This window comes from Trichechus manatus, unplaced genomic scaffold, assembly GCF_000243295.1.
Source record: "Trichechus manatus latirostris isolate Lorelei unplaced genomic scaffold, TriManLat1.0 scaffold00155, whole genome shotgun sequence".
Lineage (NCBI taxonomy): Eukaryota > Metazoa > Chordata > Mammalia > Sirenia > Trichechidae > Trichechus > Trichechus manatus.
The window spans coordinates 2,278,435-2,303,162 of NW_004444091.1; the positions used below are offsets into that span (position 1 = coordinate 2,278,435).

The following is a 24,728-nucleotide window of genomic DNA, read 5'->3' on the forward strand; positions in this document are numbered from 1 at the left end:
AGATGTTTTCCATTAAAGATGTACCATTTTATATTCCCAACAACAGTGGATTAGGTTTCCAGGTTCTCCACAATCTCGATAAAGCCTGTTGTTTTCTGTTTGTTTACTTCATTGCCATTACTGACTGGGGCGAGGTGGTATCTCATTGTGGTTTTGATTTGATCTCCCTAAAGAGCCTTTGTGGTGCAGCAAATACTCTCTTCCCAGTCAAGTGAGAGCAGCACTTGGGGATACAGAGTCATGCCTCTTTGGTTGGGTTTTATTTGGGGGACAAGAAAAAAAGCCTGTTGCTATCCAGTTGATTCTGACTTATAGTGACTCTACATGTGTAGAGCAGAACTGCGCTCCATATGGTTTCAAGGCTGTGATCTTTTTGGAAGCTGATTGCCAGGCCTTTTTTCCTAGGTGGGTTCAAACTGCCAACCTTTGGGTTAGTAGTTGATTGTGTAAGCATTTGCACCACCCAGGGACTCCTATTTTGGGAAGAGGGATGAAAAATGGCTTATAGTCCCCAGGGGACTTTGAGAACTGTGGGCAATGATTCCCTGGAACCTTATACCTCTGTGTCACCCAGGACACTGTCCAAATGGCCTGGTTAATGACCCACAAATAATGATCAGAGATGGACTTGGGGTTCTATATGCCTAGGGGGTGGTCAGTCTCCTAAACTCCCTTTTCTCCAGGATCAGAGCCAAAGACAGATGAGAATTCCCAGGAAACCAACCTCAGCCAGAAACAGCTGTAGTCCCTGATCAGGAGAGATGAGACTCCTCCACAGTGAGGAGGGACAGGGGATGGGTTAACTCAGTTTCCTGGGGGTGGTGAAAGTGGGAGATCATTGGAAACCAGGGATTTGCAGACCCCGGGCTGTGGGAAACAGTTGGGGACCCAGGTTTGGCTACTATCTCGGCTCCTGTGTGTCCGGAATGGACTAGGGTTTGTGCGGTATCTGGGTGGTGGGGATCACCCAAGCTCTCACTCTATCCACAGACTAAGAGCCCAGCTGAGACGTGCAAAACTGTAGGAAATCACTTCCAGGGACAGCTGCCCTCATAGAACAGGAAGGATCTTGCTTTTTGGCCCAGAGGGGGACAGGGAGGTAAGCAGGTAACTCATTAAAAGCATGGGCAGGGAGGTTTGGAGATCCAGGGAGCATCTGGACATGAGGATGGGCATGGCCTCACCTCATTCTAGAAGCTAAGGGTGCCTGGAGGGAGAAAGAGATGGGTGGGATCCTGGGAAGGTGGGGCCCTTGGGCCCTGGTCCAGTCAGTCTCTCACCCATGTGCTTCCTCTGCAGTGGTCTCTCTGGTGACTTCCGGAAGGAACAAAGGGCCCTGATGCTGGCAAGGATGTCAACATAAAGAAAACAAAAATCCTCACAACTGGACCAATAAGCAACATCATGATAAATGGAGAAAATACTGAAGTTGTCAAGGATTTCATCTTACTTGGATGCACAATCAATGCCCATGGAAGCAGAAGTCAAGAAATCAAATGACACATTATATTAGGCAAATCTGCAGCAAAAGACCTCTTTAAATTGTTAAAAAGCAAAGATGTCACTTTAAGGACTAAAGTGCACCTGACCCAAGCCATGGAATTTTCAATCACCTCATATGCATGTGAAAGCTGGACAATGAATAAGTAAGACCAAAGAAGAATTTATGATGTAAGAAAATATGTATTTTAGATGTCTACTGAAAAGCCGAGACAAAACTGACTCAATGGCAACAGGTTTTGGTTTAGCACTGAGCCCATGTATTGCAAGATTTTGATTTTTAAAAGGAACCAGAGGTTTGGGGAGAAACGCTTGATTCCACATCCACAATTAAAAAAAAAAAAACAAAAAAAACTGCCATCGAGTTGATTCTGACTCATAGTGACCCTATAGGACAGAGTAGAACTGCCCCATAGGGTTTCCAAGGAGCGCCTGGTGGATGTGAACTGCCGACGTTTTGGTCAGCAGCCATAGCTCTTAACCACTATGCCACCAGGGTTTCCAGGTCTGCAATAGGAAAGTACAAAGTCATCCAGGGACTTCCTTTGCATTCAAACACTAATAGGGTTGTGTCAACAACCTATGTGGCTAGTGCAACTAAAAACCTGAATTTAATTAATCTTAATATAACAATAAACTTGATTCAATTATTGGAAAAGTATGTTTGGAGTAACCTGGGATTGTGAATCTACCTTTCAACAGTAAAATGTACCAGATGTGCTGTTTCTGGACACTGGAAGACTGAGTACAAAAGGAAGGAGATGTAAAATGTCTCATAAATAAAGTTATATAGATTACTTTAGCTGTTCATTTACAATTTTTACACTGACAATAACTGGTTATATTGTGTTACATAACACTTTTCATTAAAAATTTCATTTACACATTTAAAATTTTCTAATATGGCCACTAAAATATTTTAAATTACATCTTTGACTCGCATTACATTTGTATTAGACAGAACTGGGGGTCTACCTTACAAAATTACAAAAGACAAACTAAACAAAATCATGATCAAATGAATACACTGAAACCTGTGAGAGCCGGAACTCGACAGGACTGCCTGTTTTTCCAGGTCTTGAATGTTTTCCACCTTTGACAGGGTGCTTACCACTTTTCTCTTGCTCTCTATTAAGAATCCTACCTCACACCCAGTGAGTTTTCCTTCTCTGACAATTTTCTGACTTTCACAAGTTTTACTGTAACAGAATGCGGAACATTTTAACACTTTACAAGACAATCAAGAGAATGTTCTGTGTAAGACAGATTAAACAGATTTAAGAATAAAAAGGCAATGTAGAAATCTTGTTTGGATCCTAGCTTCAAAAAATTTAACCAACTGTAATAGATACTTTATGAACAACTGGAGAAATTTTCATTAGTTGTGTGGGACAGTGAATATCTGGGGGGTTTTTTGGTAGAAAATTGGCCTTATTTGTAGGAGGTGCATGCTTAGGTTAAAGGGTGAAGTGAAATTCTGCAACTAACATTTGCTGTTTCATCCTAATTTACATATGTGGCCAAATTCCTTACATTATAAAGCCTCTCTCCACTGTGAATTTTTGTAAGATTAGTGAGGTTTGGGAGCCCTAGTGGCACAGTGGTTAAGAGCTATGGCTGCTAACCAAAAGGTCGGTAGTTCAAATCCACCAGCCACTCCTTGGAAACCCTGTGGGGAAGTTGTACTCTGGCCTATAGGGTCACTACAAGTCGAAATCAACTCAACGGCACTGGGTTTGATTTTTTGGTTTAGTGAAGTTTGAGGATTCATAATTTCCCACATTCTGTATATTCAAAATGTTTCTCTCCAGGGTGATTTCCTATGTATTCTGTGAGGGATGAAGAATAACTAAATGCTTTCCCACACTCCTTACATTCCTAAAGTCTCTCCCACTGTGAGGGTATTTATGTTCAGTAAGCACTAAAGACTAAAGGCTTTCCCACATTCCTTACTTAAGACCTCTCACCACTATGAGTTCTCATATGTCTAGTGAGGTGCGAGGATCTATTAAAAGCTTTGCGGCATTGCTTACATTCATAAGGTCTCTCTCCACTGTGAATTCTCATATGTATAGTGAGGTTTGAGGACTTATGAAAGGCTTTGCCACATTCCTTGCATTCATAAGGCTTCTCTCCACTGTGAGTTCTCATATGTTTAGTGAGGTTTGAGGACTGACTAAAAGCTTTCCCACATTCTTTACATTTATAAGGCCTCTCTCCACTGTGAGTGCTCATATGTATAATGAGGTTTGAGGACTTATGAAAGGCTTTCCCACATTCCTTACATTTATAAGGCTTCTCTCCACTGTGACTTCTTATATGTGTAGTAAGGCTTGCTGACCGACTAAAGGCTTTGCCACATTCCTTACACTCATAAGGCCTCTCTCCACTGTGACTCCTTATATGTGAAGTGAGGTGTGAGGACCGACTGAAGGCTTTGCCACATTCCTTACATTCGTAAGGCCTCTCTCCACTGTGAATTCTCATATGTATAACAAGGTGTGAGGACTCATGAAAGGCTTTCCCACATTCCTTACATTCATAAGGCCTCTCTCCACTGAGCGTTCTTATATGTGCAGCAAGGTGTGAGGTCTGACTAAAAGCTTTCCCACATTCCTTACATTTATAAGGCCTCTCTCCAGTGTGACTGCTCGTATGTATAATGAGGTTTGAGGACTTATGAAAGGCTTGCCCACATTCCTTACATTCAGAAGACCTCTCTCCACTGTGAATTCTTTTATGTGTAATGAGGTCAGAAGACCGACTAAAGGCTTGCCCACATTCCTTACATTCATAAGACCTCCCTCCACTGTGAATTCTTATATGTGTAATAAGGTCAGAGGACCGACTAAAGGCTTTCCCACATTCCTTACATTCATAAGGCCTCTCTCCACTGTGAGTTCTCATATGTCTAGTGAGGTTTGAGGAATGACGGAAGGCTCTACCACATTCCTTACATTCATAAGGCCTCTCTCCACTGTGAGTTCTCATATGTTTAATGAGGTTTGAGGACTGACTAAAAGCTTTCCCACATTCCCTACATTCATAAGGCCTCTCTCCACTGTGAATTCTTATATGTGTAGTGAGGCTTGAGGACTGACTAAAGGCTTTCCCACATTCCTTACATTCATAGGGTTTCTCTCCAGTAAGAAGAGTTCTCACAAGAGTGCTGAGGTAAGAGGGACAACTGCAGGCTTCTTCACATTCCTTACACTGAGAGGCACTGCATCCAGAGTGAGATATGACATGATGCTTAAGTGATGAATGATCCATCAAGGATTTTCCAAACTCAAGGCATTCAGAAGGATATGCTTCCACAGGAGTTCTTTTTAGCATAGAAAGATTTGGAATCTGGCTGAAGGTCTGTCCACACTGATTGTCTTCATTACTTTCACAGAGGTTCTCTACCATATGCCTTCTGTTAAAAATAGGCAGCATGCAGTTGGATATAAATTTGTTACCATTTATTTCATCATTACCATAAAGAGTAAACATGTATTTTTTGCCCTGGATTGTCTCATGTTTCACAGATTAAATCAACTGGCAGAGATGCTACCATTATTTTCATTGTGTTTCTAAAATATGGGTCTCTTTGATAACTGTATATAAATAACTGTATATAAGTGAAATATGTTTCAAATGTTTAACATCTGACTCATTTATGAAAATATTGTACTGTAAAAGTTCTGTGAACACATAATATTAGAGCTGGTCTTATACATATATGACACCTGTATGGCACAAAAGGTTTGTGCTTCACTAGAGCCTAAAGGTTGGTGGTTCGAACCCACCCAGCAGCACTGCCATGAGTTGGAACAGACTCGATGGCAATGGGTTTGAGATATATATACAGTCATGAGCCACATAATGTCTGACCGCCTATATGTCCATGGTCCCATAAGGTTATAAGAGTTCAGAAATGTCAATATACAAACATCTTTAACATCATAATAATAATGTTTTGATGCACACTACAAATTACCACTTATTTGTTATTACGAACCATTGTATGTACTTTAAATTTTTAATATAACAGGCTTCACAGGGGTTGGTTCATAACTACGGGCTGTACTAAGTAGGACGTTTGTACACTGGTGACTGCCTGTATATATACTATGGTGTTCACACAATGTCCAAATCACATAACATCCTATTTCACAGAAGGTATCGTGGACATTAAGAGACGTATGGCTGGATCTGTACATATACATATAAATATATATACATACACACATATATCTATATACACACATATATGTATATACCACATACATACATATATGTGTATATATATATATATATAACACACGTATATAAATGCATACATATATACACGTGAGTTTGTGTACATATATATGGGAACCCCAGTGGTGCAGTGGTTAAACACTTGGCTGCTAACCGAAAGGTCAGTGGTTTGAACCTACCAGTGGCTCTGTGGGAGAAAGATGTGGCAGTCTGCTTCCATAAAGATTACAGCTTTAGAAATCCTATGGAGCAGTTCTACTCTGTCCTATAGGGTTGCTATGAGTTGGAATCAACTCGAGGGCAATGGGTTTTTATATATATATATATATATACACACACACACACACATACACATGTGTGTATATACATACATATATATGTACATATACGTACGTGTACACATACATATACACACACACGTGTGTATAGGAAACCCTGGTGGCATAGTGGTTAAGAGCTACAGCTGCTAACCAAAAGGTCGGCAGTTCGAATTCACCATCCGCTCCTTGGAAACCCATGGGACAGTTCTACTCTGCCCTATACAGTTGCTATGAGTTGGAATCGACGGCAACACGTTTGGTTTGGTTTTGATGTTTTTGTGTGTGTGCACATGTGTATACATACACACACACATTGTTAGGTGCTGTTGAGTCGATTCCAGCTCATACAGTAGAACTGCAGCATAAGGTTTTCCTGGCTGTAATTATTATGGAAGCAGACTGCTAGATATTCCTCCCAAAGAACCACTGGTTAAGTGTGAACTGCCAAACTTTTGGTTAGCAATCAAGTGCTTAACCATACGTGCCACCTGGGCTCCTTATACACATACATGTTTTAATGCCATGATACTTTCTTAAGACTCTCTCCTGAAACTCTGCCGTCTCTCAAGCGAATGACACTCACCTCACATGTGTTTTCTGGTTGTTATCCTGATCTTCAATGCCATGCAATTCGCAGATTTCTCCTACCATCGAGGACCAGGTATAATTTTTCATGAATGGTATTATTATATTTTCAGTGGATAGCTTTTCTCCATCATTAAGGTTTCGAGAAACTGACCCAATGATTTAAGTACAGGTTCACAATATGAAACAAAAGGGAATGAAATTACTCAGAGGGAAAAGGTAGCTGGGAGAAAAGAAAGACTTTAATACATTTTGCTGTTTCAGTACTTCAACAATAGTCAAAAACCAATTTACTAGGACATACTTCCATGAAAATTGAGAGGGTCGGTGACTATAAAGCAAAGTAGAAAGGTATTGGACACAATGCACATGCAACGTTAAAAGAGGAACACAGATGAAAGTCAGAAAACCAAGCTCAGGTATCTGTGAAGTACATAGTCAAACCAAAAAAGACTTTTTCTAACTGATTTATTCAAATCTCATTCCCTCCATGCAGGCCTGGTCCTTCAAAGGATTCTTGCCTCTTAGTGCCCCATGACCCAGTGGTCCTGGAGGAATGCTCTCTGCACTCTCCTCAGGGGTGTAGCTGACATGGTGCTCATGGAGAAAGGCATATCATGAGGGAAGACAGGGAAGAGCAATGAACACTTTCCTGACACTGACCCAATACTTTGGTCCTCAAGGTCTCTGGAGACGGGCAGGAGTGAATTTATTTGTAGCAAAATAATCATGTTGAACTTGTAATAAACACAGTAAGACTCTACAAGGTCCCAGACCACAAATATTCTCTCTGTGCACCAAAGAAACCCTGCAGTCAACGCTCACACAACATTTACAGAGCCTTAAGGCTTTTAACCACAATTGAAATTGGCAGTCAGTTTAATACACGGAGTTTAGTATTCATGGGGAAGCCAGGATATGCATGCTCCAGAGAGCAAATGACCATACTTATTTAACAATGTATTCTCATTCCTCAGACCACATACTGGAGTAACATCAATGAGTATGACATGTCTTAGTTAGCTAGTGCTGCTATAGCAGAAATACCACAAGTGGATGGCTTCAACGAAGGAAAATTTATTCTCTCACAGTCTAGGAGGCTACAAGTTCGAATTCAGGGCATTAGCTACAGGGGAGGGCTTTCTGTGTCGGCTCTGGAGGAAGGTCCTTGTCATCAATTTTCCCCTGGACCAGTTTCTCTGTGCAGGAACCCTGGGTCCAAAGGATGTGCTCTGCTCCCGGCACTGCTTTCTTGGTGGTATGAAGCTCCCCACTCTATGCTCATTTCCCTTTTCCTTTTATCTCTTGTAAGATAAAAGGTGGTGCAGGCCACACCTCAGGGAAACTCCCTTAACGTTGGATCAGGGATGTAACCTGAGCAAGGGTGTTACATCCGACCCTAATCCTCTTCAACATAATCCAATCTTGCCTCATTAACCACAGGCAGAGATTAGGATTTACAACATACAGGAAAATTATATCAATCACAAAATGGAGGATAATCATACAAGACTGGGAAACATGGCCTAACCAAGTTGACACATATTTTGAGGGATACAATTCAATCCATAACAACATATTTGGTCACTAAAGAATAAATAAATGAAAAAAAAAAAAGAAGCCATCCATACCTACTGAGGCCAGGTTTCTGAATGTTTCCATCATCACATCTCTGTAGAGTTTCCTCTGAGAAAGATCCAGCAATGCCCACTCTTCCTGGGTAAAGTCCACAGCCACGTCCTCAACAGCCACTGAGTCCTAAAACATCCCACATATTCTGGTTCAGCAAGGGACCATGTACTCCAACGTGTGTGAAAGGAAAGGTGAGGCTGACAGTCTGGGGGATACAAGATTTCATGGGCATTTGACACAGGTTTCTGTGTTCTACTAAGGCCAGGGTTTGGCCATCTGTCTCATCCCTTCACTGTCTACATTCACTTCCTCATGGGCTGCATCTTGTCTCACAGACTTAACAAATACTTCCAGTACAATGAAATTATCTCTTCACAGTTTGACTGTGACCAACTCCAGTCTCATTCGTCTCTAGCTTTATGGTTTAGAACAGTCAGAACATGCAGCATAAATTAGAGAAATGCTTTACAATGAAAGCTGTATTTCCACATTCAGGTCATGTCTTGTGAAAAAAAAAAGTTCACCTCCTTGCACAGGACCCACCAGAATATTTGACAAAACATGAAGCACAGGGTGAAAGCAGGATGAGATGTTAACAACTGGGAAACACTGTAGGACTGGCAGTTTTCCTTTTGCACCTCATCAGCCATGGGAGGCCTAGTGGCCTGCACAAACTGGCAACCCAAGGCCCTGAGCTTGTTGTAGTTTCTTAAAGAAAGAATCCCAGGTGATCAAGAGCTGACAGGTCCACCTGCTGAAAAGAGAATGTTATTTGGGGGAATTATGAATTTTTACATGCCTGTCACCTACTTTTCAGTAACTCTACAGTTGTGCTGTCATGCACTCTGTCCCTTCATGGAGACAGGCAAGGGTATTGAAAATGTAAACAGAGCTCAGGTGAGAGACAGGAAACAAGAGAATCCATGTATCATCACAATTTTCAAACTTTGAAATCCAAAGCTACTTAGTGTATGGCAATTATCAGTGACTGCTCCCCACAACAAACAGATACCCAGACACCCACACAAACACACGCTAATGTTGTAAGATGACAAAGAGTCAATCTCTGAAGACCAGAATAGCACGCCCTTGTGTTTGCTGTGAACAAGAGGCTGATATTCACATTTTCTAGTTAGTTCCTTGATGTGCAGGGGATTTAGCTTAAACTGCTCATGGATCCTAAGAAACAGAGACTTACACACCAACCCTGCAGATGCTCCACTCCAAAATTCTCTCACATCTGCAGCCCCTGGAACGCACACAAGCATGACTACCTGATTCCTGACCACTGGTATCCTCTGGGCTGTAGGACTGGCCTCTGTGAAACAGCATCAACCCTTTAGCTCCTACGTGTAGTGAGGAGACAAAAGGCTGCTACACTGCACTTCCCATGCTACAATTTTACTGAACTGCCAAGCAGCTGTAGAATAGATACGCTATGGGATGAAGTGAGCTGTCAAGGTCATCCCTAATTATTTCTGGTACGACTGTCACAGCGTACTCTGATCCAGTGCCACATTAAAAACTCTCCACTGCAGTGGGCCAGGTTACATGTTTTAAAGCCATCAAAAACCCTAACTTCTAGTCCTACAATATATTCATGAAAAAATGTTTCATTTATTGAGCAACCACAGTATCTGAAGGGATTTGCAAAAAGCTTTCAGCACACTAGCTCATTTATTCCTTATGCCACACCTAAGCTGATTTTGCTTCAAACAGGATATAGCCAAGTAAAGTTACAATCAATTAACCACCTGCTCAATATTGCCCAAATGGTATGTTGCTGAGCCAGGGTTAGAAAGCAGGTCAATGTGCCTGGGACTAAATTCCTGCCAATCCCATTTCTGTGCATATGCCTAGAGTGTGCTTGTTATTCTGGCTGCTAATCCTCAATTACATGGATGATCTAGAGCCTACTGGGTAGTAGAGACAAGAGAAAAAGGAAACATCCTATTCAATTCAGACAACTTAGATTTCCTTCTCCTGGCAGAGCCTCGTGTCTCAGACAAGGCTGCTTTCCTTAAGACCCTGACATCTTAAAATTGATTTAGGTGATATGGACACAGAGCCTACTTCACATGGGCAAAGCAGATGCAGCACTGAGCAAAACAGAAATATCTGGATGCACATGGATCATCACTTCTTTGGGTGAATAAATGAATTACAATGCCAAGTTCCCTGGGTGGCATAAGCAGTTAAGAGCTTGACTGCTAGCCGAAAGGCTGGTGGTTCAAAGCCACCCAGAGGTTCCTCGGAAGACAGGCCTGGCAATCTGCTCTGAGAGGTCACGGCCTTGAAAACCCTATGAAGCAGTTCTACTCTGCACACATGGGGTCACTGAGTCAGAAATGACTCCACAGCAAGTAACAACAACAACAACATGTCACGTGGTGGTAAGCTGTATGAAAAATACAGCACAGTCGGGATAAGCAGTAACACAAGCATATTTACCTTTAGTGAGTTAGTATAGGGAAAAGCAAAATCATTTTAGAAAACACTAGCTAGTGAAACCTGGCTTGGTAAGGAAGGAAAAAACCACACTTTCAATTCTAAAAACTTGGGAGCACTCTGTGATGATTTTGCAAACACTCGTATAGATTTCAGATGTCCTCGACTTCAACAACTCCCAACATAGAGGCACAGGAGTCAAACAGCGCCACTGCCCCTCATGTCCAGGAAAGGGATGACACGCTGGGTATTTACAAAATGGAAAGGTCATTAGCAAAGGGTAAACATGTAAACTGTGGCACTGGAAAAATAAAAGCAGCATGAATAAATACTACCAAGAAAATAAAGGAAAATAGACAATAGTAATGATACAAAACACAAATGAAGACTTTCAGGTTTTTGTCCAATATGTAAAGAGCTTAGAAGTCATCACTCCCATCCTCAAGAAAAAAGCTGAACATACTGAACTCAGAGTAGTGAGGTCACACGGCAAATGACTGCCCCCAAAACTGGAGGGACACATAGGTAGATACAGAGAATCATTCCAGAGCAGAAGCCCAGGAGCAGAAACCACCGCTAGGATCAGGACCAGAGAAGCAAGACTTAAAGTGTAACAGGGCTTGCTGGAGGCTTGGTATGCACAAGCTTCAGGGTTAAATATGCCAGACAGCCCATCTTAGGGAGACCCATACAGTTTTGTGAGTTTTACCTCCACGAACCCTACCAGGTCCTTAGGGTGAAGATCAGAGAAAAATTCCCTCGTGCTGTGAGTAGGGGCCAGAGGAAAAGCAGCCATTGAAACTCACCCAGAGCATTCTGTTCTCCTTCACAAGGCCTGCTTTCAAGGAAAACTATTTTACCCGAGTCTAACAGACATGGAGTAGTGAAATATCCACCTCAGCCCCATTCAGCCTTCCTGTCTCACCACAGTGGGGAGGGGAGAAGCAGAGAAGCACTGGTGAAGCCACTTCCAGGGCACAGGTTCACTAAAGACAGACCTAATTATTGGAATGCAGAATACTGACAGCACTAACAATACAGTTAGCAGTATTAATTAGGCTATTCAGAGGTCACAGGGCATTCTTTTCAATGAATTCAATTAATTAGGCTATTGTGGTCACAGGGTGTCTTAGGCTGGGTTCTCTAGAGAAGCAAAACCAGTAAAGAGTACAAATACATACAGAGATTTATATCAAAGAGACAGCTCACACGACTATAGAGGCTGGAACATCCCAAGTCCATGGATTAGGATAGAGGCTTCTCCTGATTCATGTAGCCTCACGGGCTGGCAAACTCAAGATCGGCAGGCTGGAAAGAAGGACTCTGCTCACAGGCTGTGAAGATCGATGAATCCCAGGATCTGCAGATGAACTGATAGCTCAAGCCCCAAGAACCGGAGGTCAGACAAACAGGAGGCGGCCTCAGGATCCAGAGTGAGCCAAAAGCCAGAATGTCTGCTTATATTCAGATGCAGGCCACACCCAAAGGAAATGCCCTTTCAACTGACTGGCTACTACAGCAGATTCAATCATGGGAGTGATGACATATAAACACAGAGAATCATGGCCCAGTCAAGCTGACACACAATCTTAACCATCACACAGGGCAAACAACTGCCCCCCAAACTGAGGGACACATAGGCACTCTGCTCCTGGGCTTCTGCTCTGGAATGATTGTATCTGCCTACGTGTCCCTTAAGCTTTGGGGGCAGTCGTTTGCCCTGTGATCTCAACAGCCTAATTAACTGAATTTATTGAAAAGAAAGATCTGAGCTAAGACTTGAAAGATGCAAAGGAATTTCCCAAGGGATAGCTAAGAGACTGTTCCAGGAAGAGGAAATGCCAGATCACAGGCCAGCAGATGGGAGTGTGCCTGGTATGTTTTAGGGAGACCCAAACCCCAGCATGACCTGAGCAGAGTGAGATGCTGGAGAGTAACAGTAAAGGAATTTGGAGAAGTGACTGAAGCCAGTGGGCACATCATGTTCGGGGCAACGTGCTGGCTTCTGAAAAGACTCCAGCTTCTCATATGACTGAAATGCAGAGCAATTTTATGCCTTTGATCAGAGACGGAAAATAATACGACAACTCTTAAAAAGAATGTTAAGAACCTGTGTAGGGGGGCAGGTATAAAAGCTGGGAGTTTTGTTAGAAGGTTATAATCAGATAAGAAATGATGAAGATGGGCATATATAAAAAATGTACATCAAAGACATTATGTACTGAAAATGTCAACTTTTCTAGTAAAAGCAGGTAAAAAACAAGGTGAGCCATTATTCCATTCCTACTCCTACTCCTAGAGGTTGCAGACAATACATACCAAAAAAGAAAAAGGAAAAAAAAGGTAAAGAAATAAGAATGTTAAAGATAAAAACAAAACAAACAAACAAAAAAAACCACTTCAATCTATACTTCTAGGTTAAATAATTGTACATATAGGACCCCCAAAGATGGTGCAGATGATTATAGGACTGAGAGTACTCAAATTACAAAATAAATATCAAGGTAGGTTTATTTTAAATATTTCATTTATGTATACTAGCACCAAGCAGTTGAGAAATTAATTTTAAAAAGACAACATATTTTTAGTAAGGATAAAAGGTATCAAAAACGAGTGTAATTAGTAAGAGAGCTTAATAAGAAAATTATAAAACATTAAATGACATCCAATAAGACTGAAATAAATGAAAAGATAGTGCACACTCTGAGACAACTCTTCTCCACAAACAGATCATTATTTCCAATGCATTTCTGTAAAATTCCAACCAATTTTATCTTTTTGAACTTCACAAAAAAATTCTTCAAAAATGTATATGTCAAACAAAAAAAAAATGTATATGTCATTGCAAATGTCCACAAATAACCAAGATATTTTAAAGAATGAGGCATGGGCTTGTCTATACATCATATATAAAATTGTATTCATATATATTTTATAAATGAAATGATAATATATCTAGACAGTACAGTAACATTATAGAAATACATAATAAACCAACAGAAAAAAACAAACAGCACCAGAAAAGGCCCATTAATCTCTATGGAAAGTTGATTCATGACCCAGCAAGCACTGTAGGGCAGTGACAGAAAGCACTCATACTTCAATATCTCGGGTAGAATCAACTAATTGGAGTCCCTGTGTTGTATATATAATTAAGTGCTCAGCTACTAAGCAAAAGGTTGGAGGCTGAAGGCAAAGTACAGGTGCCTTGGAAGAAAGGTCTGGCGATCTACTTCCGAAAAACCAGTCACTGAAAATCTTATGGAGTGTAGTTCTACTCTGAAACACAAGGGATCGTCATAAGTTGGAATCAAGTAGAAGGCAAAAGGTTTGTTTTTATCAAATAATTATCTAACTGGAATAGCAGTTTGAACCCACCAGCCACCCTATGGGAGAAAGATGCGGCAACTGCTTCTGTAAAGATTACAGCTTACGAAACTCTGTGGGGCAGTTCTACTCTGTCCTATAAAGTTGCTATAAGTCAGAATCGAATCGACAGCAGTGGGTTTGGTTTTGTTGTTGCTGTTATTCCTTTGTACTCCATATGCAAAAATCAAATTCTAGGTAGATCAGCTTTAATTATGAGAATGTAAAATGATAATACTTTCAGAAGTTATAAGCAAACAATGTTATGACATCAGAATAGAGAAAAAAACTTAAGGAGATTAAGACACAAGGGAAAAGAATGACAAATTCAATTATGTTAAAATTCACAACAATTTATCAAAGAGCAGCAAAAATGAGAGAGAAGGTAAGTTACATACTAGGGGAAAATTTTCCAAAGTTTATAAAGAAGCCCTAAAAAGTCACAGAGATATAAATGAACAGTGGGAAAACATGCACAGGCTTTTCAGTAGTGGAGAAGTGTAAGATACTGCTTTATACATTGATTATAAGAGCAAAAATTACTTCGTAAGATAAGCAGATGGAACAAATAAAATATACATGCATATTTTGTGGGAGGGAAAGTTTGTAAACTGCATCAGCTCTTTTAGTCAATTAGAACTTTGGCTAGGATCTGCAACTCAGCGATTTCCCCTCGCTAGAGAGTGGTTGTACATGAGCACTTGGGATTTGGAAAGAGAAGGAAGAGAATAAGAGCAGCAACACTTACAAGAGTAAAAGTTACACTTGAACCACCTAAACCCTGTAAGTTCTACAATGGGCAGGTAAACTCTGGCCCATTCATACAATGGGAACATGCATACACAGCAACAGGAGTAGACTAGAGCTACAGACACCAACATGCATGAAACTCAACAGTGTTCTGAGGAAAACAAGTCACAGAAGAACCCAGACATAGTTATAATTAAATTTACAGGAAGCTCAAAAGAGGTAAAACTAAATAATATAGATTATGGATTAAGACTTGGTGTCACATTTACGGATACTTGTTATATATAATCAAACACCCCAAGGGATTGGTTTCCTGGGTTTGAAGGATTAGGACCATAGTGTTGTGGGACATCTCTGCCAATTGGCATAATATATACAGTTCATACAGTCTATGTTTTACTTCCTAGTTTAGTGAATAGTATCTGGGGTCTTAAAAGCTTGTGAGTGGCCATCTAAGATACAGCTCTTGGTCCCTACTGATCTGGAGAAAGAGAAAGAAGGAAACCAAAGACTCAAAGAAGAAACTAGTCTACAGGACTAATGATCTACATGAACCCTGAGACCAGAAGAATTAGATGAGACGGTGCCTGGCTGCCACTACCAACCATGCTGATCTGGGCCGTAATAGAGGGACCCTGACGGAATGGGAGAAACATGTGGAACAGAATCTCAAATTCCTAAAAAACACAACAAAAAAAACAGACTTACAGGACCAGTTGAGACTGGGAGGACTCCCCAAACCTGCTTCCCTGAGATATTCTTTAAATACTGAACCAAAACTAGCCCTCAAGTCACCTTAGGTAAATAACAGACGGGCTCACAAAATAAAGAATTATCACCTGTGAGTACTGTGCTCCATTAAAAAAAATCATCTATATGAGATCAAACAGTCAATTATTTTAAAAAAAGATAAGAATGTAAGGGGGCAGGGAAACTAGATTAATGGAAAGGGAACAACCAGAACAGAAATACTGAGAATGTTCACGAATTGTGAAAAATGTAACCAGTGTCACTGAACAATCTGTATCGAAATTGTTGAATGGGAACCTAAACTGTTATGTAAACTTTCACTTAAAAAGCATTATTAAAAAGAAAAAAAAGACTTGGCTGTCAAAGCTATAATAACAGCAATAATAACTGTAATAATAATAAACTTCTCAAATGCAGCAGATTGCAATAACCTCCAAGCAAGAAGTAGATGAGATTAGGGTGGGACACACAGGAGGCCACAAAAACTGACACGGTCTATTCATTATCAGGGATTTAGATTTCTATTATTTACACTACACGTGAACAGTTTATGCACTGCTTGTTTATGATATAGCTGACAATAAAGGCTTAAAGCAATGGCTTAAAACAAGAAAGAAATGTAATTTTTATATAATAATTTTTTTGTTTTATTTAGTTATGTCTGGGCAGATGGGCTAGGCATTCTTTAGTTGTCTGTGGGCATGACACTTCTCACCACCTTGTCTGGGTGGGCGGGGCTGGTCGCTCAGCTATGATGCAGCAGGGCAGGTCCAGCGGAGTGGGGGTGGGTGTGATGGGTTGTCTGCGGCAGGTACTGGGGTCGACATGGCAGGGCTGGGGGGGCAGTACAGGGCGGGGTTCGGTGGTCTGCACCGGTGCTCCTTGGGGGTGCCGCGCTCAGCGCGCAGTGCAGATAGGCAGGAGGGAAGGGGGAGGATGTTAGGCGTGAAGCTAAGTGGGTGTGGGAAAGAAGAGAGAAAAACAGAGGCCAAAAAAAAAAAAAGAGTGCTGAGGGAGCCTACCGGTGGAGTGGCGTGGACCCGGGGAAGCTGTGTGCTAGTGGCTTTCTAGCTGAGCGGTGTGGCACAGCCCATCAAGAAGGGACAGAGACGCCACACACGGCTAGGTGGGCAAGAGAAAGGAAAGGAAGAAAGGGAGGAGAGATAAGAAATCGGAAGGAAAAAAAAAGGCACACGCAGCCAGGTGGTCGGGAGAAAGGAAAGGAAGGTAGAGAGAGACAAGAAACTGACCAAAAAAAAAAAAAAAAAAGTCCCAAGGGGGCCCAGCGGCGTGGCGGAGCGAAAGGGGAAGTGACTCCCCAGCCAAGCGGTGCAGCACAACCTGGCAGGAAAGAACGGAGATGGCACATGGTGCCAGCTGGGCGGGAGAAACGAAAGGAAGGAGGTGAGAGAGAAGAAACAAAAAAGAAGCCAAAACAGCAACAACAAAAATGACATTGGAGGAGCTGGCCGGTGGGGGCGGGGTGAATCCAAGCTGCAAAGAGCCGTACTGCTCCGCCTGAGCGACCTCAGCCCGCTACAAGTGGTGGAGGCCACGCGGAGAGAAGGGTGGGGGGTGCGAAGGCGTGTGTCCCTGGTTACTGGTGCTCCGTCTCCTGCTGGGAGCTCCGTGAAGTTGCCTTCCTGTCCACCCTGTCCACCGTTCTTGGCAGCTGAGGGGTCCAAGATGGTGAGTCCCTGTGGTGTGCTGGTAGGGGACCCCCACTCCGTAACTCTCCTCGCTCTCTGTTCTCTGTCAGTTTCTTCTTCTATTCAGTGCTTGGTTGAGTTCTTTATCCCTTCATTTGATGCTCAGGGTTCCAGGACTGACATTTGTATCTGTTTTACTTAGTTTTTCAGGTCTTTGCTGTGGAGGGATAGCATGGTGCTTCTGTTTACAGGGCCATGTTGGCTCTGCCTCTCGCATATAATTTTACAAAGTCATGTGAAAATCCCTTCATTTTGATTTAACTTATTTTAGTTCAGAAGGGCTTATTGTGTCTAAACTTTTGATACCTGGATCTTAGAAATTTACATTTATATTCACTACAGCAAGCTTTCTAAGAGCAAAATATTAGACACAATCCAAGTGTCCACCTGTGACAAACGGTCAAAACAACAAAGATCAACCATATGCAGTATTATGGAGTTTTATAAGAATTTAAATTTAAGTTCTCTATGTACTGTTACAAAAACTCCAGGAAAATTTGTTAATTAAAAAGCAAGTATAAATTCCAAGCTACCTTTTGTATAACGAAGAGAAATAACATGTTTTACTTTTGAATTTTTACTCTTACATCAGCTAATAATAGGCATTCCTCTGTGTTTGAAAAGTTTATATCCATTAAATTGAAAAATTCTCAGTAGAAACACAAATCAATCTAGAAATTTTCTTCCAATGGAAACTGTAAACCCAAGAAGTTAAATACACCTCTCACATGTTCAGCTTGTCTGGCAAAAAAGAACACTTTTATTTTAGATTCCCACTCAAGACTGTAGAGAGCAGGTGAAAATTATAGGGACTTACTACTAACCCTATAAGATGGGTGGGAGGAAGAAGATTTAGGCTGGGGTAACATGCTTCTCACACACCTGAAAGTCTCAAGGAAAAAGCATCCCTCCAAAAAGGATGGATGTGGAGATGCCACACATGATTCAGCTGAACTGTTCCCTGCCTCATTTCATTGGTAAATTCAAGAGAGGACCAAGCCCCACCCAGGACACCATTAAAAGTCAGGGCCTTCCGCTACTAGTCCTCTCTCCTGTTTTCTACCACATCACACAGTATGAGGTGGAGCTGTAGTTTTAGAACTGCACAGAAAAGGCTCCAGTGCCTGGGGGAAGCCAAGAAAACTGTTTGCAGGGATGGGAACAGGATGGCTCTGGAGGAGCTGAGGCTTGGTCTCCTCAGCCAGAGCTGTTCTGTCTTCAGACTCTGGTCAGCAGGTTCTGTCATTCAACACAGAGAACCAAGGCCCAGGACAGGGATGTTAACGCCCCATGATGTCAGCCCTGAGAGTCACATAAGGAAAGTGACCTCAGGCATTCTAAGCTTGAAAATCCATATATGTGTAGAGGAAGGACCCAGAGACAGTGGAGCAGGGCACCAGGAAGCCTCTTAGGGCTCAGTCCCTTGGCCTCCTCTCCAACTGTTTACCTCACTGAGGAACCACAGGGCCCAGAGCACATGGCCCTGCAACAATTCATATCTAGCCTCACCCCTTAGAGTAACAATACCCCAGTTCTCTGCAGTACTCACCATTTCCTGGCTCCAGCTTCTGGAAGTCTAAGTGAATGTGCTTTCTAAGCCCAAGAAGCCACTTCAGGAAGAGAGGTGGCAGTGGAAGCAGGGCCACTAGGCAATCTGGAGGCAGATGAATGATGTTTGGTCCACACACCAGTCAGAGCAGTTAAAATCCTTACTTGTGATTGCATGGATGTGCAAGATGGTTGTGCTCAGTCCCCAGCTGCCTAGAATGGATCATCTCTTCCTGCACCACACCTGGGACCTGAAATGGAAGGAGACAGTGCTGAGTAAGGACAGAGTGACAGGTTCCTGGCTTTCAGCTCTTCCCTGGGCAGGGCTTCCCCCAGGCTCAGGCCATGCTCCACTCAGAGGACACTGGCAGTTAAGGCAGATCCTGCTCCAGCCTCCAGAGTACACGCTTGCGTTCTTCACGAAGCTCCACAGGCCTCTTCCTCTGGCAATAAAGTCACAATAAGGAGGGGTTTCCTCATCCCAGACCATGAGAGGCATCCAGGCTTGCCCAGGCTGCAACACATGAACCTGGCTTCCTCCAGGGCGTCAGGAGTCCAAGGCTTAACTTGAGGGTTCACCTATGAGGTTAAGGCTTCACCTTTGTAGAACAACCCATATAGTTCTATTTGATAATCAACATGGGTGAATTTTCAGGGAGAATATGTTTTTCAAGTCAATGAACTCGTTGTGCATCAATGATTTTTAATTAGTACAGCTGAAACTCTTCTGCTGTGTTTTTTGGAAAAAAAAAACTTTCATTTCATTTATAGCATGGTAATATGCAATCAGTACTTTTCCTGTTGATTTTGCAACTAACATTTCTTTCTTCCCCTTGAGTTTTTTAGGTTTTTTTTTCCCCCTTTTACTCTCTGGCCAGTCTTTCCAGAAATCTGGGAGAATTCCTGAACACATTCTCTTTCAACCTTATAATAATCGATCAACCAACAAATCAGAAAATAATTCAGTTTTCTCTAAGGAGCAGCCCCCCATGTCTGTTCCCGTTTCTTTCCTCCCTGCTCACTTACTCTTTTATTTCCTGGTCTCTGTGTAAATGTTTTCTCTCTCTCTCTCTGGCATGATCGGTATACCAACGGCTCCCCTTCAAGCATTAGCCTTCCGCTTATTGATTTCTCTAATAGCATTCTCTACTTTTCATTCACATCCTATTTCTATAATAGTTATTTACAGCATCAACTGGGAGCTTGTGAGATACAGAGACTCTCAAGACATCCATGATAAAAATCCGCATCCAAGCACTTGCTTCTCTAGAGCCTGTAACTGAAGGAACATTCTTTCATGGATGCCCTGTGCCAGACCGCCCGCCAGCCCAGTCCACGCACCTCACTACTCAGCTGGCTTGGGTGGCCCGGCCAGGCCCTGCTCACCTCTCCCAGCCTCTGGCCCATGCTGGGCTTATCCCTGAAGGTAGAGGCTATGCCAGGCCCTCTGGCCCCATGGCCGGAGAATGCAGGCTGGGGTGTGCAGGGAAAGGCCTGGGGGTGGCGGGGGGAGGGGGCCATGCATGCACCCACAGCATCTACTCCAAAGTGGAGTGCGGGCTACCAGCGAACCTCCCTGCAGAGGTGGACACCCAGACACCAGGAGACAGACAGCAAGAATCCCTGGAGGGGACTGGGCCAGGATAAGCCATCCCATAACGGACACAGGTCCTGAGGGCTGCCTCCTTCCTGCCTTCCCCAGCTCATGGGTCTGAGGGTGTCCAGTATCTCAGCCTTCCTGGAACGGCTGGGAGCTGCTCCCCGCAGCCCAGGGATGGCAGGGGCTGGGGGGGCAGGGTTCCAAAGGCCAAGACGAGGGCAGAGGCTGCAAGGTGCCTGGGAAGGATCCAGGAAAGAGGGGTCGAATCAGCCCCTCCCCTACCTTGGCTGGAGCCTGGGATGGAATTCTGAGACGAGAGGCTGCCAGGTGGCAGATGGCACACGCTGATGGATGGGAGGCGACTGACCTGGGCTTCAGGGTGCCCGGGCCATGGCCTCCATCTCCGGGGCTGTGGGGGAGGAGACCAGTGCCCAGTTTCATGTCCAGGCTGGAGATTGTGAATCATGCCCCACCAGGAGCCTGGAGAGAGGGGGGCAGACAAAAGGAGGGTGGTGGGCAAAGGCTGTGCTGGAGGACAGGAGGGGGTCATCGGGTGGGGAGGCCTGGTTGGAGACCTGGACTGTAGCCCTTTTCCCACCCTCGGGGAGCTGCAGAAGGCCAGGAGGCCTGAGGTGACAATGACAGGATGGGGGGGGGGGCGCATCACAAACTGATCGGCAAAGGCCAGGCTACTAGAGAAGCGCAGCCTGTTCAGACCCCTTCCCTGGCATCGCCATCATGCATGCTTGCCTCGTGAAGTTCACCACTTCCCCACCCCCAAGGCCAGGCTTCAGTCTCAGGGCTCTGAGGCAGGTGGGGTGCAGAGGGAGCTCGACCTCCAGGCCCCAACTTGGCCAGCCCTCCTTCTCTGAAGCTTGATTCATTCTTAATTGCTTCCAGAAAAGTATTGTCTTAAGGAAAATTCCAGAGCAACAAAAGGCTGATAGTAGCTGTGGAAGCCACCTCTCATTACCCGAGACATGTACAGAAGGTGACTGTGTCGATGGTATTTACAGAAATGATCCCCAGGGGTATCAAATGGCAAACCCCTTAAGTGGCATCTGCTGGAACTTAAGCAGTTTTTTTGTGTGTGTGTGTAAATATGATGTCTTTTTTTCCCCCCTCTGGCTTTTTTTTTAGTTTTGTTTTTAATAATCAAGATATGATAAAGTTAACAAAATACAGAAAAAATGATCCTGGTAAGGCATAAACTCTGTTATCCAGACAGAGTACCCAGGAGGTAAAGGGTAACCTTCTATGACCCCTTGGTGAGACCTCTACAACCAATTTATTTTTCTCTTTGTTTTTTTTAATTTATTATTGTACTTTAGATGAAGGCTTACAGAACAAACCTAAGCACAGTTTTTAAAAAGAAGGAATGACTTTCTGTTGCTTGCAAACTTGGAACAAACAAGGTGACTACAACAGCACCCGAGGATCCCAACTCCTCATGAACTTCTACTGCTCTCTTGGACGGGAGGTGGAGGTGGGGGAAATTCTGCAAGGTCCGCCCAGCATCCCACGTGGCAGACCCTCTCCTAAAGTCATGCCCTAGCCTGAGGGCAGTGGCTCAGTGTGGGGGTGAGAGACCCTCTGACAGGGGCACAGCAGATAGGGCAGGACTGTAGTTTGAGGAGGACAGCCCTCCAGTCTACATGACCCAGCATGCGGGGGAGGTCAGGAGCTGGGTGGGTTCCAGGCTGCTCGAGAGGCCTAATACCTATGGGATCAAAGGTGGACTACATGGGGGACTTCCAGCCAACCTATAAGACTGCCTACAGCTGAGGATCCTGGCAGCTGGAGGTCAGAGAAGCCAGACAGTAGAAATAACTACATTTTTATTGTTTTAAGTTCAAGTCAATGGACTGAAACATAGCAATGATTGTGAGGGAACACTTACTAACTCTTTCTAAAAGGCCAGCAATACCCTGGTACCAAAGCCAGATAAACATACCACAAGAAAAGAAGACTGCAGACCAATATCCCTTATGAATCTAGATGCAAACATCCTCAACAAAATACTAGCAAACTGAATCCAATCACATATTAAAAGGATTATACACCATGGTGATGTGGGATTCATCCCAGGAATGGTTCAACATAAGAAAATTAAACAATGTAATACACCACATCAATGAAACAGAGAAGAAGAATCATATTATTCTCTCAATCAACACAGAAAAGGCATTTGACAAAATGTGAGACCCTTCATGATAAAAACACTCAACAGACTAGACAGAGAAGGGAAATTCCTCAATATGCTAAAAAGCATTTATGAAAAACCCACAGCTAACATCATATTCACAGAGAAAGACTGAAATCATTCCCCCTAAGAACAGGACAGACCAGTATGTCCACTCTCACCACTGTTATTTGACAGTGTACTGGAAGTCCTAGCCAGAGCAATTAGGTAAGAGAAAGAAATAAAAGGTATCCAAATATGAAAGGAAGAAGCAAAACTATCTCTATTCATAGATGATCCAAAAAAAAAAAACCAAAAACCAAACCCACTGCTGTCAAGTCAATTCTGACTCATACCAACCCTACAGGACAGAGGAGGACTGCCCAGAGGGTTTCCAAGGAGCAGCTGGTGGATTCCACCTGCCGACCTTTTGGTTAGTAGCCAAGCTCTTAACCACTATGCCACCATGATAGTGTCCTATATACAGAAGATTCCAAAGAATCCACAAGTATAGAGCTAATGAATGAATTCAGCTAAATTGTAGGATACAGCTCAACACACAAAAAAATCAGTTGTGGTTCTATAAACTAGCAATGAACAACTTAAAAAGGAAATTAAGAAAACCCTTCCATTTACAATAATGTCTAAAACAAAAAAACACCTAGGAATAAACTAAACCAGAGAGGTGAAAGACTTGGATATGGAAAACTAGAAAACATTATGGAAAGAAATTAAAAAGACCTAAATAAACGGAAGTCACTTCAGAAGAAAGGCCTGGAAAATCTACTTCCAAAAGGTCCCAGCTATTGAAAGCCCTACAGAGTACAGTTCTACTCAGAAACACACAGGGTCACCATGAGTCAGAATCAACTCAAGGGTGACTAGTTTTTTTAGTTTAAATAAACGGAAAGACAACCTGTGTTTATGGATTAGAAGACGTAATACTGTTAAGGTGTCAACAGTACCCAAAGTGATCTATTGATTCATTCACTGCAATCCTATCAAAATTCTAACAGCCATTTTTCGTGAACTGGAAAAGCAAATCCTGAAATTCATGTGGAACTGCAAAAAGACACAGATCAATCCAAAGCAATCTTAAAAAGAGGAACAAAGTAGGACAATTCAGCATCCCTATGAAAAAATGTACTATAAAGCCACAATGATCCAAACAGTCTGGTATAAAGACAGACATCTAGACCAATGGAATAGAATTGAGAGTCCAGAATAAACCCACACATTTATGGTTAATTAATTTTCCACAAAGGTGAAAAACTCATTCCGTGTGGGAAAAAAGTCTCTTCAACAAATGGGCCTGGACAAAAGAATGAAGTTGGACCCATATATCACATCACATATGAAAATTAACTCAGAATGGATTAATGACCATATATAAACTCCAACTATGAAAATTTAGGGTAAAAATGTATCGGTAGTACTTCAGGATCTAGGTTTTGACAATAGACTCTTAGATGTGACATCAAAATCACGAGCAACCAAAGACAAAATAGATAAATTGGACTTCATCAAAATTAAAAACTTTTCTGCATCTAAGACTTTATAAAGAAAGTGAAGATACAACCTATAGATCAGAGAAAATATTTAGGAATCATATATCAGATAAGGGTGTAATATCCAAAATATATGAATAATTCCTACAACTCAACAACAAAAAGATAAACAACCCAATAAAAATTAGCAGAGGACCCAAACAGACATTTCTCCAAAGAAGACATATAAATGGCCAATAAGCACGTGAAAAGATGTTCAAAGTCATTAGTGATTAGTGAAATGCAAATCAAAACAAAAATGAGATACCACTTCAAACCCCTATGATGACTATTATTAATGGTAGCAATTTAAAATGGTTGGTACAGCCTCTATGGAAAACATATTGGAGATTCCTCAAAAAGTTAGGAGGCACTGGTGGTTCAGTGGTAGAACTCTCACCTTCCATATGGGAGACCTGGCTTTGACTCCCAGCCAACACACCTTATAGCCAACACATGTCTGTCAACACATGTCTGTCAGTGGAGGCTTGTGTGACATTATGATGCTGAACAGGTTTCAGCGGAGCTTTCGGACTCAGACTAGGA

General features: G+C 42.6%; 1 protein-coding gene across 5 annotated transcripts in view; it reads right to left on the reverse strand.

The window, feature by feature from the left end:
* Positions 1-1,992: 1,992 nt before the first annotated feature.
* Positions 1,993-24,728, reverse strand: part of LOC111822301 (zinc finger protein 699-like) — a 28,443-nt gene continuing 5,707 nt past the window's right edge. For 2 of the 5 annotated variants that reach the window (XM_023740436.1, XM_023740437.1), the window contains exons 3-7: positions 20,736-20,933; positions 18,855-19,104; positions 8,282-8,408; positions 6,649-6,799; positions 1,993-4,918 (exon numbers count right to left, since the gene is read on the reverse strand). In XM_023740436.1, coding sequence (XP_023596204.1) covers positions 3,454-4,918; positions 6,649-6,799; positions 8,282-8,408; positions 18,855-18,857 — 1,746 coding nt within the window. In that variant the 5' untranslated portion in view covers positions 18,858-19,104; positions 20,736-20,933 and the 3' untranslated portion in view covers positions 1,993-3,453. Of the gene's footprint in view, positions 4,919-6,648; positions 6,800-8,281; positions 8,409-18,854; positions 19,105-19,879; positions 20,151-20,735; positions 20,934-24,728 lie in introns of those variants that run through there. The other 3 variants (XM_023740439.1, XM_023740438.1, XM_023740440.1) reach the window with 2 other exon arrangements.